This window comes from Belonocnema kinseyi, chromosome 2 (assembly GCF_010883055.1).
Source record: "Belonocnema kinseyi isolate 2016_QV_RU_SX_M_011 chromosome 2, B_treatae_v1, whole genome shotgun sequence".
NCBI classification, from domain to species: domain Eukaryota; kingdom Metazoa; phylum Arthropoda; class Insecta; order Hymenoptera; family Cynipidae; genus Belonocnema; species Belonocnema kinseyi.
The window spans coordinates 9,510,170-9,528,923 of record NC_046658.1 but is presented as its reverse complement, the minus strand read 5'-3'; the positions used below and the strand labels follow the sequence as shown (position 1 = coordinate 9,528,923).

At 36.4% G+C, this 18,754-nt stretch overlaps 1 protein-coding gene across 2 annotated transcripts in view; it reads left to right on the top strand.

Annotated features, from left to right (window-relative positions):
- Nucleotides 1-18,754, top strand: part of LOC117167456 (glutamine synthetase 2 cytoplasmic-like) — a 168,604-nt gene that overhangs the window by 129,162 nt on the left and 20,688 nt on the right. For both annotated transcript variants that reach the window (XM_033352411.1, XM_033352410.1), the window contains exon 2: nt 12,156-12,346. In XM_033352411.1, the coding sequence (XP_033208302.1) occupies nt 12,163-12,346 (184 nt within the window). In that variant the 5' untranslated portion in view covers nt 12,156-12,162. The remainder of the gene's footprint in view (nt 1-12,155; nt 12,347-18,754) is intronic.

The following is an 18,754-nucleotide window of genomic DNA, read 5'->3' as shown; positions in this document are numbered from 1 at the left end:
TCACTACCGAGGAAGTGAAAAAAGTATTAAGAGGGATGAAGAACTATTCCGCACCGGGACCAGATTGTATCAAAACCTTCTGATGGAAGAAGTTTTCTTCAAGCCATCAGCATTTAACCCGTATTTTCACCTCATATTTGAAGTCGGAAGAGCCGATTCCGGAGTGGTTGGTGGAAGGGCGCACAATACTCCTGCCGAAAATAGGCAACTTAGCTGACCCGAAGAATTACAGGCCAATAACTTGTTTTCACACACTTTATAAGACATTCACAGCTATCCTAAATGATAGGATTTTTCGGGCAATTGAACCTGTGTGGCAAGAAATGTATGAACAACAAGGCTCAAAGAAGGGCGTAGCTGGATGTCGGGAGAACCTGCTCATCGATAGATGTGTCTGTAAAGATGCAGCATTCTACCAGCGTGACCTATCGACGGCCTGGATTGATTATCGGAAAGCTTTCGATTCAACCTCCCATAGACTTATCATCTGTCTTTGGAAATCTTAAAGTTTCATCCGCAAATAGTTCGGTGCATAGAGAGATTGATGCCGCTTTGGAAAACCAGATTTACTATCTCATCTGGAAAAAATCGTGTGACAACTAACAAGGTCACTTTTCAGAGAGTTGTCTTTCAGGGCGAAGGAGCGTTTCTGTACAAAGTAGCGGAGGAGGTTGCTGAAACACTCGTACTTGACTTCAGTATTAGGGGTGAGCAAAATGCATCAAATCTTATCTATCTCGAGTACTCACTCCTGAAATCCCGGATTAAGAAAGCACAAGAGAAAAACTTTCGTGAACAGCTCCTAGATAAGAGGATGCACGGTATCTTCCACAGAAATGTGAAGGATCAGAAAATGTCTTGTGAGCTAACGTTTGCTTTCCTTAAATCGCCCGGATTGAAGTCTGGTACAGAGGGTTTCATTTTTGCATGCCAAGGCGGTGTCATTTCCACCTTAACACACCGTCGCCACATTTTGAGCCAAGATATTCCCGATGATAGCTGCAGGACATGCCATGCACACCCCGAGCATTTAGCTCACATACTATCTAGTTGTCCAACACACGCGGGAACGACCTACATTCAAAGGCACAATGCGGCACTAAGAGTACTTTATTACCATCTCTGTCACTCCTACGGCATTCACCTTAATATCGCTCCTCTAAATGCTCCTAGGGAAATCGAGTCATTTGTCGAGAATGGGAAGTGCCGCATATACTGGAACTTTATAGTCTCGACAATTGTTTCTGTTGCTCACTCGAGGCCTGACATGGTTCTTCTTGACTTCGAGAAGCGAACCATGTTCGTTATCGAATTTTTGGCACCAGCTGACAAAAACATCATAGCCAAGGAGAATGCAAAGAAAGAGAGGTATCGAGACCTTATAAGGGAGTTGCAACGATTGTGCCCGGAATATTCTGTTAAACTGATCGTCCTTGTCATCGGCGCTCTTGGAGGTGCCAAGCTTTCACTTGCTAATGGCCTAAAAAGCATCCCTGCGTGTCAAGAATATGCTAAAACACTTGCGGGAAAAATGCAGAAGGCGGTAGTCCTTGGGTCACTCCGTGTTCTTAGGGTGCACACGGCTTTTGCTGGATCGTCGTATTGATTTCTTTACAGACTGTAACCACCTATCTCCCGGTCGTGAGACGTGGTTGTGGCTGAAATTTTTCCGCAATTTCGCTGGGAGCGGGTGCAATTCTCCAGACTAGCACCCGATCCCGGCGAAATCCTGCGGTTGTCCTTATGACAAATTTTTAATTATATATATATATACCTCTTTATTTCAGAAGATTTAACATTATACATAGAAAAAGAATTTCAATGCTAAATTAGGTCATCTTCGATTTCTATCAAGACTATACAGTAGCTTCAGTAAATGATTGAAAAAATTTGCATATAATTTATTATATTTGGTATTTTTTAAACTTTTATTTTAAATCTTTAACGTTTAGTGGACAAAAAATTGACCTTTGTAAATGAAATCTGAAAGCGAGCATATATCTGTGTATAAAAAAGGCATGCGACCTCAGCTCGATTATTGTTGTAGGACATGAGAAGTGATATGCGTCGGGCAGTGTACTCTTGATATTTATTTATTTATTTTTTTAACTTATTAAACTCCATGAAACGTCTGGAATTAAATGTATGCTATCTATAATCTCTCTCTTGAGTCTCGAAATTGTTTTTAGTATCTTGTTACATAGGTATACCTGATCCAGAGGTGGACGGACCTTGTATATAGCAAAAAGAAAGAATATCAAACTTTGTCGTGTGACTACGAAAGCGAACTTTTGTTAGCTGTAAGAAGAAGAAGAAGTGATCTGTAGAAACCGAAAGCATAGGATAATGAAATGTGTGCAGCCTCAGACTGTTGATACGTGAATGATTCTACGAGTTTACAATGCGTATGGCTGTTATCTCTAGTCCTCGTTCGCTCACTACTTGATACGAGAATAAAGCGACAAGGGTCTCTGAGCATTTGATCTACCTTATGGAACACTATTATTGTGAATTTCATACCTTTCACGCATGCAGCTTTTATGCATTAAACAAAATAAAGGCAAAAATTTTTAGTTAAAAGTTCTGTTGAAGTTTTTAATGAATATTTCTTCGAATTGCCACCTCTCATGTGCATGTGAAATAAACCATTTACGTCATCATCTTATATCCCGAGTGGCGGCTCAGCTATCAAAGGGGATGATGATTCACCACCTTGCACTCTTCTGCTCAAACCTGCTTAATCTTGCAAAATAAATTTCTCAGAAATTACCCTCAAAATAATCATATCACACACTCTACATCAAAGACACCGACTATTTCTCAGAATTACATTAGCAATAAAAAGCAATTATATTCAACGATAAATTCATCAATATCACCTAGCACTCTTAAACACCCTCACACAGATACAGACCTTATAACTCACACGGATATGCACTCACTATACTGATGATTCGATCATTTTTTTAAACAATATAATTAAATAAACTCTGCAAGCTAGGAAGGGAGAAACTTTTGTCGAGGTCGAGTGACCCACCTTTACCTTTTAAGGGTTAAAAAATAAATATTAATTGAATGCGAGTACTTTGAATATAAATACTAATGGTCATGTTTAGATTGAATACATATATTACATTTTAAACATTATATTACTAATAAAATTTCTAACGCTACGGGGTATCGAACCTACATCGATATAACTGAATCTAACGCCTAGAATCGGAAGTGCTAACCACTGCGCTAAACCAACAAGATGAAATTTTGTGAAAAAGCCATCCTCATAAGCTACAGTTCATAAAAGTTGAAGAACCAAATTTTAAGCTCTCTTTTGCTAATTATTTATTATTATGCGACATTATGTAAATGTTAAGTACACGAACTGTTAACAGGAATATCAATACAATCATTTTTAAATAAATAATTTAAATCGATCACAATTTTTCTTCGCGTGATATTACGTTTTTTTCCGTTGTTGACTATTTTACAACTTTTTGCAATGACAGGAAACGTAATTTTTCATAAAGATTAAAAACTTTTGATGACAGAATTTTAAAAAAATCATTGTGAAATTTGACAATTTAAAGAAAATTTGTTTTTATCTTTCGTGTAAGATTTGTTTTTTCGGTGCTAAAAGTAAGACTTTGCGAAATAAAGTGCCGATGTTGGGCCAAGCATCGGTGGAGGATCGACAAATGTAAATAGCCAATATAAGCTGCCAGTACTGGCTTAAAATTGGGCCGATTTAAATAAAACATGGTTTTCCGTGGTAAAAGTGAAACTTGGCCCAGTAATGTGCCGTGACTGGGCCAGACTTTGGCTGATCCTCGTGAAACATGGTTCCGCGTACCAAAAGTAAGACTTGTCGCAATAAAGTGTTGTACTGGACCAATCATCGGCGGGGGATCGGCAAATATAAATAGCCAATATAGGCTGCCAGCACTAGCTCAACATTGGGCCGATTTAAATGAAACATGGTTTGCCGTGGTAAGAGTGACACTTGGTCCAGTAATGTACCATCACTGGGCCAGACTTTGGCTGATCCTCGTGAAACATGGTTCCCCGTACCAAAATTGAGACTTGGCGCAACAAAGTGCCGATATTAAGCGAAGCATCGGTAGATGATCGACAAATATAATGTACCTGAATGCATGATAATTTTGTTTCGATGATAAATTATTTCCAATATAAATTAACAAAAATTTAATCACTTTCTGTTTTTTAAAGTTAGCAGTACAAAATTTCGTTCATTTAAACGTTCAGAACTTCTGGCACATGCAAATATAAATAGCCAATATAGGCTGCCAGCACTGGCTCAGCATTGGCCCGATTTAAATAAAACATGGTTTGCCATGGTAAAAGTGACACTCTGCGCAGTAATATACCATCACTGGGCCGTCACTGGGCCCGACTTTGGCCAATATAGGCTGCTAGCACTGGATCAACACTGGGCCGATTAAAATGCCGTTATTGGCCCAATATCTTTAGCCGAGCTTTAGCTGTCAAAATTAGATCAACACTGGGCCGTGTATTCAGCTCCGGCAATTCGCACTTGGCAAGTGACATGTTTCTGATTTTCATTTTAGCTTAATTCCTAATAGCACGGAATATTCCAGGAGCGTACCTGGAACGTTACGCGAGAACCTTTGGAACGTTACAGTGAAATTTTCCAGGAACTTTCCCTGCATGTGTAAAATGTCCGCCGCTTGGGAACGTTTTAGGCACGTTCCGCGTAAACTGCATTGTAATATGGTATCTATATCATAAACTGACATTCATTTTGACCTATCATTTATTGTTTATCGAATAATCATTGATAATAATAAAAATAACATTAATTTATTCTTTGAACGTTCCAGTGAAACGTTCCCCAGTGTCGGACATCTTACACGCTCAGGGAACGTTCCTAGAACGTTTCAGTGGAACGTTCTAGACACGTTCCCTGAATGTTCCGTGTTATTAGGGATACGATTATTTATAAGATTGTTTTCAAGCTTTTTTTTGGCAACTCCCACATGCAGCGTTGAACACGACTTAAACACCCCGCCTAACGTCCATATGCCAAAAAGAGAAAACCGGGATATTTCTCATTTCAAACCGTAAAATTCCCTGACCCCCCCCCCCCCCCCCCCCCCCCCCCCAATACAACAACATAAACCGCGTTAACATGGAATTGAAAAGTGTGATATAATATAACGTGATCTTCAGTAACAGGAGGTTCCACTGCAGTGTTGCTAACCAACCACGATTTTTTAACTGCGAAAGCGTTGCGTATGTATGGGAGAAGCCACGTTATTGGCCGTAATATGCGCGCCCATTTGATATGCTTCAAATTCGCACTGCACGGAAAGCGACACTTAAACATAGTATTAAACTTGAAGTTGCTTAAATTTAAAAAGATGAAATAATTTAATTTTTATTTTATTTTATACGAATTTAAGTACATTATAAAAGATAGGGTTACGAATCAAAGTCAAATTCATGGGATTAATGGCGCCTTCTATATTAAGCAGAATTTTTATTGCGTCTCCAATAAAGGGAAATTAGGAAAAGTAAGCTGTTTATAAGATTTAAAATATTGGAGTTTTATTGCTAATAGATACAGAGTTTATTTCTTTAAATTGAATCAATTATATAATCAGAAGCATAGAGAATAATTTGCAGATTCGCTTGTTTTTTCTTTTTTTTTTTTGTATAAATGTAACTTCTTGGCGCTCTGACATCATCGGGACTCCTGTGGGACTTTAATTACTCTACAGGATATGAAAGAGTCTCGACCAGCTTATCATCCTGCAGGATTTGCGACAAGAAGAATTAAAATCCTCGCGCCATTTCCCAAACCAGAAAGCTGCCAACATCTTCAAAGGACGAACTTCGAAGAGAAATTCTAAACAAATAACCCTTGCTCCGAGACTGCTTAAGGAAGGCTTCAGAAACATTTTCTAGACATCTTCACCTGGTTTGAAACCCGTCTTAGATCTCAAATCTGCAAAAGTTCAGTTTCCGGATTTTATTTGTTAGGATGCGAACCAGCGAGATTCTACTAGCTACCCAGTGGGCAAATAGTTCAAGGACGTAATTGGAACGTCCTAAAAACATTTTTTGGACGTACACGCCAAAGACGGTATTAAAATGTTTTAAATTCTTCCCCAAGTCAGACTAAATAATGTTCTAAAACGTTTTATGTTCAAAATACGTCTTAAAAACGTCTCTTGAACATTGTATGTTTAAAGAACATTATTTGGAATGACTGAGGACGTTTTCGAATCGTTCTAATTATGCTCTTTAACTTTTGTGCCCACTGGGTACCTTCCTGTCGTTTACTTGCTCTCAGGATTCTGCGCATTAAGACCTAATTCAGCGCGGCGCAACCGATCAATATTGGAAGACGAAGTCCCTATGCTTCGACAAGAATCGCTCTTTTTGTGCGCTGTGATCACCTGGTGGAAATACCTTCTCCGGCTCTGCCGAAAATTGTCTTAGGGATTCTAGAGTTGCTGGTCCAGTAGTCTTAGAAGTTTTACCCAAGATTTATATTTCACAGAGGAGTTGCCTTTCTTGAGTTTACTTCATATTATACTTTGATTCAGTCAGTAAGACTTTTGTTTCGATTTCCTAGAAAAATCACTAGACACGTGCCGCAGAATAAAGCTTGAAAATGGCTTCTTGTAAGAAGTTGTCCGTTATCGCGACTTCATGATACGGAACGGACACTATGTGAATACTGAGAGGATACTCTGTAGAGTATCCTTTCCGTTCTCTCGGTTCGCTAGCGTACTTAAATTGTTGTAATACTGAATCTTAAATGTCTCCACAGTAGGATTATTTTGGGTACGAAGTGAGTAAAGGAGCCTGTCTGCACAAAGCAGTGGAGGAGGCTGATGAAACACGCGGCCTTGAATTCACTATCAGGAGTGAGCAAAATGCATTGAATCTTATCCATCTCGAGTACTCACTCCTAAAAGCCCGGATTTAAAAGGAACAGGAGAAAAATAACTGTGGACTACTTCTTGTTAAGAGGATGCACGGTATTTTCCATATAAATTTGAAGGAACAGTCAACGTTGTGTCGCTTTTCTTAAAAATTTTATTTTTTATTTTTATGGACATGTGATACTTCGTCGTGTAGTTAATTGGGTACAGTTCCCCCGGCTTTTTCTCCACAAAAATGTAAATTTTTTAAAACTGAATTCAGAGATGCCCCCGGACTCTTTTTTAAGGGATAATAACTGTTAGGTTTGTAGATAGGAAGAAGGTAAATGTAATATTCTTCACAACAGTTAAATATCACCACTTATTTATTATAAGATAGATGGGAGTATACTAATTACTTATACAAGCGGTACGTGTGTATAGATTGAAGGCTATCCCTGCCGATGAAAAAGCACTGAAGACGCACTGGTGAACGGCACTGGGCCGCCAGTGTGTTTTCCAGTGGCTGTTTGTGCTGATTTTCAGCACCTCAACCGCACTGAGGAGTAACGGGACGGTCATATAATGTACCTATTGGATTCTTCACGTATCGGGCGGACAGAGTTATTTACAGTACCTGGCCGCAACCAAACCGACTCCCATTTTAGAATTTTCTTCAAATTATTAACACTTTTTTTAATTCATTAATTTTTATTATTATACATATTTATAATTATAATTTTTTATACCAATACACTACTTTGAAGTTGAATTAAAAAATTTTGTCTGTTTTTGCGTATCACATTCCATTTACGAGACACGTTATATTCACTCCAATTTTAAACATCGAACAGAAAAATTTAGATATCTGAAATAATCGAAACCCGTAGATTCTGAATTTCTAACCTTCTCGTAGATAATTTAAAAATTAAAATTTTTTATTTTTAATCCCTTTCAGTTGGTCTATTTGCTAGCCTATTCGCATTCGCATAGGCACACCGATTTTTACTAACATTATAGTACATGGGTGTTTCTCAAAAAGTTGGCCACTTTGGAGAGAGTAGTTTCTGAGAAAAAATGTTGTTCAAACTGACTGACAATTTTTGTTATCGTATAGTATTAACTATCAGGTAACGGAAAATAAGCGTGGCCGCGAAAAGATTTTAAAATTGTTCTTAAAAAATTATAACAATGTTGAGAATGACTCACATATTCTGAACGTAGTGAAATCATGCAAACTAATTAGTTCTCAGTTAATTTACATAAAATTCAATACAAATTTAATAAAGTATAATGGCATACCACCTTGTCATTCATTTGCTGTTGCTTTTCTGGAAATTAAAAAAATAAGATGTACCGTGATTTATTTAAATAAACATCAACTGATGTCAATAACAACCTTTACCTTACGTTGTTGGGCGAGTAAAAATAAATTTTTTAATCCCATTAGCACTTTTGCTACACACTCGCGTGAGAAAGATTTTTTTCAATCACAATGCACCGTCGTGTATTTGAAGTCTGAAGAATGCTAGCGCTCCACCTTCCCTCACTGCCGTACGACTAACCTCGAGACTGGGACCGACAGGACATCTCGCACACGAAAAATTTAAAGATATTTCATGCTTGTGCGTATAAAAAATAACCTTATAAATTTATAAAAAATCAATACTTGTACATTTTTACTCGCTGAATTCAAATATGACATTATTTTTTTATATTTCTCAATCAATTGAGGAGTTTTTTTAGGCAGGACCGACAGGACATATAAATAAGGTATACGTGTCTGAGAGCACAGTTTAACTAATTTTACAAAAAGCCAAATTGACTATTTAATTCTCATAAATCAAAATGAGGGAGGTTTTTCTTGATGTTGAACTCCTATTATGAGCATTTTTTGCATTGCCCATTTCTTCTATATTATTGAATGCAGAGCTTGGACACAAAATGGCCAACTTTTTAGGAATCACCCATATACTACTAACACACCTTTCCAAATACCTCACAGACTAGATTTATTGGGTGAAATAGCTTTTTAAAAATTTAAATGGACACTTGAAGGGGAACCCATCCGCGACAAATGATTAAAAGTTATCACTTACAATAAGATTTGGAAGACCGAATCTCGAAAATACTTCACGCAAAACGCGAATAGTAGTTTTTGTAGTCATATCTTTGGTCGAATATACCTCTGGCCATTGCGTGTATGCATATTCAAGTGTAACCAAAATCGAATTTTGTAATGGGCTAGCATAATCCATGTGTACTCTTTAAAGCAGGAAATTCGGTTCTATCCATTTATATACATGTACTTTAACTGAATTTTTGGAAATTTTAAGGGAATTAGCGTAATTTTCGCTTATTTCGTTAATTTCACTATCGATACCGTGCTACCAACAATAACTACTTGCTAATTCTTTCATTCTTTTGAAACCTAAATGTCCTGCGTGTAATCAGTGATCCCAGATCTGAAACCACATTCACTCCAATAGTATAACAGGTCTATGTCCGTGTGAAGAGAGTAGGAGACGATGACATATGATTGGGTTGCCCGCTCGACCGATTTCTCCTCTTCTAAATCCGAAAACGCGAAGGTGCATGATTTCCAGTCAAAAAAATTCGGCGGTTCTATTTATATCTCGATCCGCTTTGAAATAAAATCAAGAAATTGGGATTTGAATGTTTCCAGGTTTCGATTCTTCGATTTTGAATGTATATTTTTTCAGGTGTAGTATATTAATATTAATACTATTATGTATCATTAATGTTAATATTACAATTATATTATATTCATATTATAAAAGTCTTCTTTTTCTATTTTGATCTGCATTTCAAAGAAATTCAAGAAATTGGCGATTTTCATGATTTGAATACTTCGCGCGCTTCTTTATATGCGCATATTTTGAGGTTGCGTTTTTCCAAGGATAAAATATAAATTATATAAATATTAATATTATTATGTATACATATATGATTAATGATGATATTATTGTTGTTAAATTAACCGAGTGTGGAGCGAATTTACAAACGAAAAGAATCGCTGGTCCTTATGTATGTTTTATACTTGTGAATTAGCTCCGAATCTGATCGAAAATCCACGGGAAATAAGTCCCCGCTGAATTCGGCTATACATTAGCGACGATCGTTCGCGTGAGTTCGGAACAGCCACTGAATACACAGTATTCCTTACGCATGTTTTGTTGTTGTGTTTTAAGGCTGCTTAAAAGCCTTAAGGCTGTTGTGTTTTCGTCCCTTAAAAAATTTCGTTTTTCTTTGCTATCTAATTATGTATACTGCAACCCTTCATATCTTGTTCCAGGAATAAAATGAAAAAGTATTTAAATAAACACCTTTTACTTCAGTTACCTATGTTTGCAGTTTATTATACTATTATACTGTTTATTTTATCACATAGTGTGCATTTTTATATTTTATAAAAATGTATAAGTAATTAATAGCTTTAGAAAAATTTTATAAAATTCTTATCACTTAAAAATTTTCATTTTTAAGACTTATTTCTTCTAAGTATTTTATACCTTAAATAAATTTTTTAACTCTAATGCTTCAATAAATTATTCGTACTAGCTGCTTTTGTTTTTACTTTCAGGTTTTTACTACAGAAGATTAGTAGAACAATAATCATTCGTTTTTTTTGTTTAAGCTGGAAAGTTAAAATGAAATTAAAATAATAAATCTGAAAGGAATAAATCCATTCCATTTTTGAGCTTTAGAATTTGAATAGAAATCATTAATTAAATTAATGGTTAAATTAAACATTTAACCATTAAAATTTAAATTGATTAGATTGAAATATTTTCATTGAACATTTTTATAACCACCTATTCATATAAAATGTGTAAAACGATAAAATAGACCAAAAATATTCCTCTATTAATCCTGCATTTTCAGCGTAAAATTTTGGCTAAGATTTTGTCAACAGAATCCAAGCGATACATTAGCATAATTAGCTAGAGCATCCGACATAGGGTTAGGTTTTATATTGCTTAGGTAGGGATCGAATCCCTGACGGGTGCGATTTTTCATAGAGTTTAAGCGTTCGATTGCGTTTCTAAGTGAGCGTGCGTGAAATTGCATAATTTCAAAAATAAACTGAGTGTAGTTATTAAACATAAAATTTTGTTGTTATAAATTTACCATTATGTTACGTTATTTGTTTCGGGCTGCTGTAATGGAACGACTACCGAAGATTCTATTTTTAAACGTATAATATAAGAATGTCTGTTTTTTCTTACTTTCCTTATAGCTCGATGTTCCTTTCGTTGCTGTACTCTACTAGATTTCTCTCCGTGTTGGACAACTGTAGCACCATCTTGCAATCGGGAAAAACTTCTGGAAAGTAGATTTTCAAGTCTTTTCAAGTGAAAATGACTGGTCCTGAAACAACCAGATAGTATAAAATTATATCAGACTCCTTTAAAACAATTCTGGACGACTATCTTTGGCAACCTGGCAAAGCATACGGTTTTGGATTTTCGATTGATTCGTAGTGAAAGACAAGTTCCCAAACAGCCAGACAGTAGAAAATGAACTCTCGCCCTTCCCAATAAAAAACTTTGGACGACCTCTTGCGTCATCTGGCAACGTGGAAAAAGTCTGACAAATGGATTCTCAAAGTGTTTTTCGTTCAAAATAACTGGCCCTCAAACAGTCAAACGATAGAAAATCATACAAAAGTCATTGATTTATTAGCAATTTTAGTTGCAAAATTAAATATGCTACAACCAGAGAGGGGGGCGTTTCTGCCTGGCACTTACGTAAAGTTTCACATAAAAAATGGACGATATAAAAAGTATCAACAGGTAGAAAACGAGACCTGAAAAATATCTTCAGTTCCCGGTCTGCATGAAGTTTTGCGACTGCCTTCTAAATGCTTACGACGAATGCGTAGCATGGAACTTTAATAACCTCTGACGCGACATGTTACATTAGCTAATCACATATAGTAGGGATCTCATCAATTTTAAGTTTTTTGGCTAATCACACTAGGAATTTGAAAAAACCGTGCTTGAGACACATATGCAAGCTAATACATACAAGCATAACATACTCATTTCCCCAGTATAATAAGCTATTAATTTGCGTCATATCAACGTTATATCAATCAAAGAAATGTATGCGTTAGGGAAGGCCATACATAAATTCGATTAGTCTAATCAAAAATTTATTTAAGGCAATTGTGTACGTCTTTTTAAAATATCGAATAATTGACAATTGTTATTTTTGTTGTAGCAAAACAATGTCAAGGTCTATACTGAAGGAGTCACCTAATGCGGCTTTAGATAAAACTCTGCTAAATAGGTACTTGGATTTGCCACAGCCAGATAATAAGGTGCAAGCAAAATATATCTGGATTGATGGCACTGGTGAAGGATTGAGAAGTAAAACAAGAACTCTGGATTTTGTTCCAAAACATCCGTCCGGTGAGTTATATTGTTAATAATAAAATAAACAATATATATAACATTATTGTTATTAAGCGATACGCGCATAAGGCAATACTATTGGTGCGCACTTAAGGCGCTTCCTCAGACTTGAAAATTAGCCCATGTATTACTCTGCCTAGCTATTCTCCTACAATTATGAATTTTTTGATTTCATATTTCAACCACAGAATATGAATGCCTAAATCAGCCACAGAATATAAATGCGAAAATACAGGACTGCACAAAAAAGTTTTTTCGAAAAATGGTCTGGTTCTTGTTTTATTCCAATTAATTGAAAATTGATGCGTTTTTTGCACCTGGGAAGTATTAAACCCCCACCATGAGTGTACTCATGGTGAACGAAGTACTGGGGCCTGTGTCTTGCTATGAAATTGCAGGTGGTTTAGAGTGTTACCCTAACGATGAAAATGCACTGAAAAAGTAAAAAAAACCGCACTAGTCAGTGCGCTGAGAATTGATGGGATGGTCATATAATGTTCCTATTGTATTCGTCACGTACCAGGCGGGCAGAGTTATTTACAGTACCTGGACGCAACCAAACCGACTCCCGTTTTAGTATTTTCTTCAAATTATTAACACTTTTGTTTAATTTATGACTTTTCTCATTATCCATATTTATAATTATAACTTTTATACTAATACACTACTTTGAAGTTGAATTCAGAAAAGTTGTCTGTTTTGGCCTATCTCATTCCATTTACGAGATACGTTATATTCACTACAATTTTAAGCATCCAAAAATTTTGATTTTTAATCCCTTTCAGCTGGTTTACTTGGTAGCCTAGTCGCATACAAAACTAGCGGTACAGGTAGCGGTGCAGTTTTCCGTACAGTATTGAAACTTTTCTTTTATATATTCAGAAGATAATGATGCTCTACGAAAGGAATCCGTGGAAATATAACAACACCCTGAAAACGACGTTTCATATTAACATAGTCTGATCGATCTTGTAACGACTTTTGACGTATTAGTCCTTATTTATGTATTGCAAAGTTTTATTTCACTTTTTTCAGCTTCTATTTAAGTAAACCTATTACCAACAAAAAAACTTGATTGTATGTAACGCCTTGATAATACTTAAATACAAGAAAGATCCTTAACACTTGATTAAAAAAATTAAACATAGAGACAAATGAAACGTTACTTTAAAAAAAAACTTACTTAGAGAACATAAGAATGATTGCAAAAAGATTCCAGAAATACAGTTCTAATTTCACGCTCTTATACACTTGATCACAAGTTGGAATTATCCCGTGCCAAAATTTTAGACGTTGAAAGAATAACTATATGGAAAAAGAACCTTCAATGAGATGTTTCAAATTATTAAGAATGTCAATTTTGTGCATAAACGTTCAGGCACAGACTTTCTCAGCGACGAGTATCGTAGTCTTATCTTAATAAGAAATACGCATTGCAATAGACTCTATTAATAATTCAAACTATCGAAATTATCCTGCGCTTATTACACAGGCCGACAAAATTTGACAAAAGTCAAAAGCGAGAAAGCAGACCAAATATTTCCGAAGGATTTTAATGCGCTGAATCCGAATACGCTAAGATGTTCAGATTTATACAACGCATTCTCTATTGCTCACGGTACGATATTTTTTCTTCAAAATATTATCTCAGGGCTTTTTGATGGTGCCCTTTCTATTGCCGGTGTCAGTTTTTTTTCATAAACCCTAGAAGATCCAATATGGCGGCCACAATTTAGGGCTTTAAAAAAGAACAAAGGATCCCGCACAAAATACCAACAAAAAAGCGTACAGTCGTTTAGAAACAAACTTTGCACATTGATAAAACAATACAAAATATGGAACTCGTGTCTTTTCATTTCTACGGAAGCCGTTTCCTAGGGGTAGAAACAACCCCGAACAAGCCACAAGCATGCTAACCCACCTGACTCTGCGAACAATACGTTTAGTCGCATATTTTCCTTGGAATAATGAAGTTCCATGCCACAAGTGGGTTAACCAAACTACCTGCTAATCCACCTAAACCCAGAAATCACCCCTACCAAATCATAAACAGACTAACCCACCTAATCCTGGGAGCAGCGAATTTAGTCGTTTACATTTCGTAAAATAATTGAATTCCACACTATAAGCGGTCTAACCTTGAAATGAAATTTTTCAATTTAGCGTATAAACCCATTAACACCAAGATGGTATGCCATTGTCCCTTGAAAATATTATCTGAGGGGTTTTGGGGGTACCTTTTCGATTGGCTCAGTTTTTCGTTATAACTCCTAGAAGAACGAATATGGAAAACAGTTAGGGCTTTAAAAAAACACAAATTTCAGACTCAATGTTTTCCAGCCACTTAAGGCTGGACTTGGGATTGCCCAACTAAACCAGAAAGTACTTAATATTTTCCAGCCAATTAAGGCAAGACTTCAGATTGCCCAGCCAATTATGGCAAGCCTTGTGCTTTCCCAGCCAATAAAGGCAAGACTTTTTATCGTCCAGCGAGTCAAGACAAGACTTTGAATCGTCCAGCCAGTCAAGGCAAGACTTTGAATCGCCCAGCCAGTCAAGGCAAGACTTTGAATTGTCCAGCTAGTCAAGGCGAAATTTACAATTGTCCATTCAGTTAAGGCAAGACTTGGGATTGTCCAGCTACGCAAGGAAGTACTTAATATTTTCCAGCCAATTAAGGCAAGACTTTACATTGCCCAGCCAATCAGGGAAAGACTTTAGATTGCCCAGCTAATCAAGGAAAGACTTTGAATTGCCCAGCCAATAAAGACAAGATTTTGTATCGCCCAGTCAGTCAAGGCAAGACTTTGAATTGTCCAGCTAGTCAAGGCGAAACCTACAATTGCCCATTCAGTTAAGGCAAGACTTGGGATTGTCCAGCTACGCAAGGAAGTACTTAATATTTTCCAGCCAATTAAGGCAAGACTTTACATTGCCCAGCCAATCAGGGAAAGACTTTAGATTGCCCAGCTAATCAAGGAAAGACTTTGAATTGCCCAGCCAATAATGACAAGATTTTGTATCGCCCAGCCAGTTAAGGCAAGACTAAGATTGTATGTCCAATGAAGGTGAAACTAATTGCTTGTTTTCTTATGGAAATGTTCGCGCTTCATGTCAAACTATCGTTGAAGAGACTTTCGTTTATGACTAGTAGGATCATTATCATTTCTTTGCAAAGACCAGCAATAGTCGGCCATCATTCATACATTGCATCGACCTTGATAATGTTGCTCTCTTTGGTGAAAGTCTTGAAGAAAGCGTTCACCCATTTCTTCACTGAATGCTCCAACATTTTCAGGCAAATAATCCAAATGAGATTTGAGAAAATGTAATTTCATACTCATCAAACAACCTAATCTTTTAAAATTCTTTAACATACTAGATACAATAGTTATAAACCTTGGATCTCGATTGTTCCCTAAAAATTTCTTTACAACATCTTTGAAACTCAACCATCCATCCTTTTCAATAGATGTCATGATTTTGATAAAGTCATCATCTTTGATAAGTTTTCTTATATCAGGCCCAAGAAAAATACCTTCCTTAACTTTGGCATCACTTACATACGGAATTGTAGATCTGATATAATTGTAACATTCTCCTTCGGTGTTTAGGGCTTTCACAAATTATTTCATTAACTCTAGTTTTATATGGAGGGGTGGCAATAATATTTCCTTTCTGTCAACAAGACTTTCATAAACAACATTATACTGACCAACTGTCCACTTTTATCTGTCTGGCCATCTCTCCGTTATCCAATGTTCATCCCTTGCACGACTGTCCCAAAGGCAAAGAAAACAAGGGTATTTAATGTTTCCTGATTGTAAACCTATTATAAGAATTATCATTCTGAAGTCACCACAAATAAGCCAATTATGAACATCGTATCTTATTTTTATCAGGAGTAATCGGAAAGTATCATAAGATTCTTTCAGTGTTGTTGAGTGACCTACTGGTATTGCAGCGTACTTATTTGCATTATGTAATAGTACTGCTTTCAGACTTTCTGTAGATGAATCTATGAATAGATGCCAATCCTCTGGCGTATATAAGCTTATTTTATATAAATTAATGAGTCCTTCGATATCATTACAATACACAATTCCACTGTCTATTGAAAAGTACTTGATAAACTTTTCTTCTCTATTTCTGTAAACAGTTACTCTAGTGCCAGGTAACAATAGTTTTCTCTCTTTAAGTCTTGAAGTGCAAAGCTCAGTTTTACCTTTTGAAAAATCAAGGTCACGTATAAAATCGTCTAATCCGTCTTGGTCCAAAAATTTAGGACTTTCATCATCTGATTCTTCCCAAGAAGAATCTTCAGTTGCATTAGGATCGTCAGTATTCATTGATTCGTGAGTTGATTGTTCACTTTTGTTTTCAGAGTAATTTCTAATAACAATCTTGGCTAGTGTAACACTTTTTACATCAGGGTAAACGATCTTCTCCAAATACTTTTTAGAAAAACCTCCTGTTTTGCATAAGCAAAAGTAACAATCAGTATCATGATCGTTGGGCTCACGCCAAACAGGTGGTTGAATAACAGTCTGCGTCTTGGTACTTTCATCTCCGAATTTGACAAATTTAATCTACAAGCATGACAAATTGAGGTTAGTACCCACGGTTTATCCAAATTTTTCATTGAAGTCCCATAACAGCTGAAGTATGACGTTTTTATCGAATCATTAATTGATCGACGGTATTTCTCCGTTTTATACTTTCCGCAAACGTGACAAAACGTATTAACTTTCTTAGCGCAAGGAGTTCTTGAACTCAGTCTTTTTCTTATAATGAACAGTAACGGGGAAATTTTAAAACTCACTATATACAAAAATCACGATCGACACGAAATGTATCCGCTAGACAGATTTCAAATACAAAAAGAATTTTATTACCTACGTATCCAACCGTTAGCCCGCCACTCAAATGTGATCTCCAACACGGAAAGCTTTGTAGCAAAAAACGAATTTCATCACCTACGCATAACACGTCATAAAAGCGTCGCCAGCTCAGTGAGCCAGCTAGAGATCGAAGACTGTCTGCGCCGTAGAACGGTTCGCACATACAACGAATATGAACATTAGAATGCACAAAGAGTGCGCAGTAGCATTCCGCGCAGTCCGTCTTCTTTTGTTTTATCAAGGTGCGAGGTTTGGTCCCACACGACTGCACGCTTTTTTGTTGATATTTTGTGCGGTCTGCTTTTTCTTTTTCAAAGCCCTAAATTGTGACCGCCATATTGGATCTTCCAGGGGTTATAACAAAAAAAAAAACACCGGCAATAGAAAGGGCACCCTCAAAAATCCCTGAGGTAATACTTTGAAGAAAAAATATCGTATAGTCAGTAATAGAGAATGCGTTGTATAAATCTGAACACCTCAGCGTTAATGGGTTAAAACAAAAAAATAAAAAATTTCAAATTACAATATTTTGGTGAAAAATAAAGATATCCTAATAAATCCAAGTAGGTTTGAAAGGGGAAGATTATTACTTTCAAATTCCATATTAACTTTTGTGGTAGACATTTTTCTTGTTCGGTTACATAACCTCAAAAACAGCTAAAAAACGCTTTTTTTCATACATTTAGGTTAGGATATTTTGAAAACCTGACGTACAGGAGCAATTTTGAGCTCGAATTCGGATTCAGCGCATCAAAATCCTTCGGAAATGTTAGGTCTGGTCTCTGGCTTTAAAATTTGTCGGCCTCTGTTATCTAAGCAAATTTCTTTAATTTACTTCGCATCTTGATTTATTATAAAAAGCATGCTTATAGGCTTTGCAGTATTTTCTATACTACTAATTTATATCTCATGCGGCCCGATGCAACGTAGATGTGTGAAAGCAGAAACTCCAGTTTCTCAATACATGTACAAGAACTAGTAAATCAAAAACCATTACAATATTGAAAAAACTGTATTAATTCATGCTCTTTCATACTTCATCTAAGTTTAATCATTTAATTTCGAATATACAGAGTAAGGCATCACTATAGCCCAGGTGTGAATTCAGGCCGGCACCCAGAGTAGGTACGGTTGCCCAAAGTCGGACCGACTTTGGCCCGCCGTAGTTCGGTAGCCAAAGTTGGGCCATCTTTTATATTTATAAGACATTTATGTCGGCCCAACCTAAACAGCCAACGTTGGCAGACAACGTAGGATCGACTGTTGGCCCAACTTTGGCCAAAATATGGACCAACCATCAGGGCAACTATAGGAAATCTTCTGTTAACGAGTAAATCCGACTACTGGCCCAACTCTGGGCCAAAGTTGGCCGATATATCGGCATAAAGGGATTTAAAAAGTTCTGGAGAAGTTCGGCCGACTATTGGCCCAAAAATGGCCCAAACATGGACCAACCATTGTATGTACGTGAAAAATGTTAAAATTGAATATATTTATCAGTAAA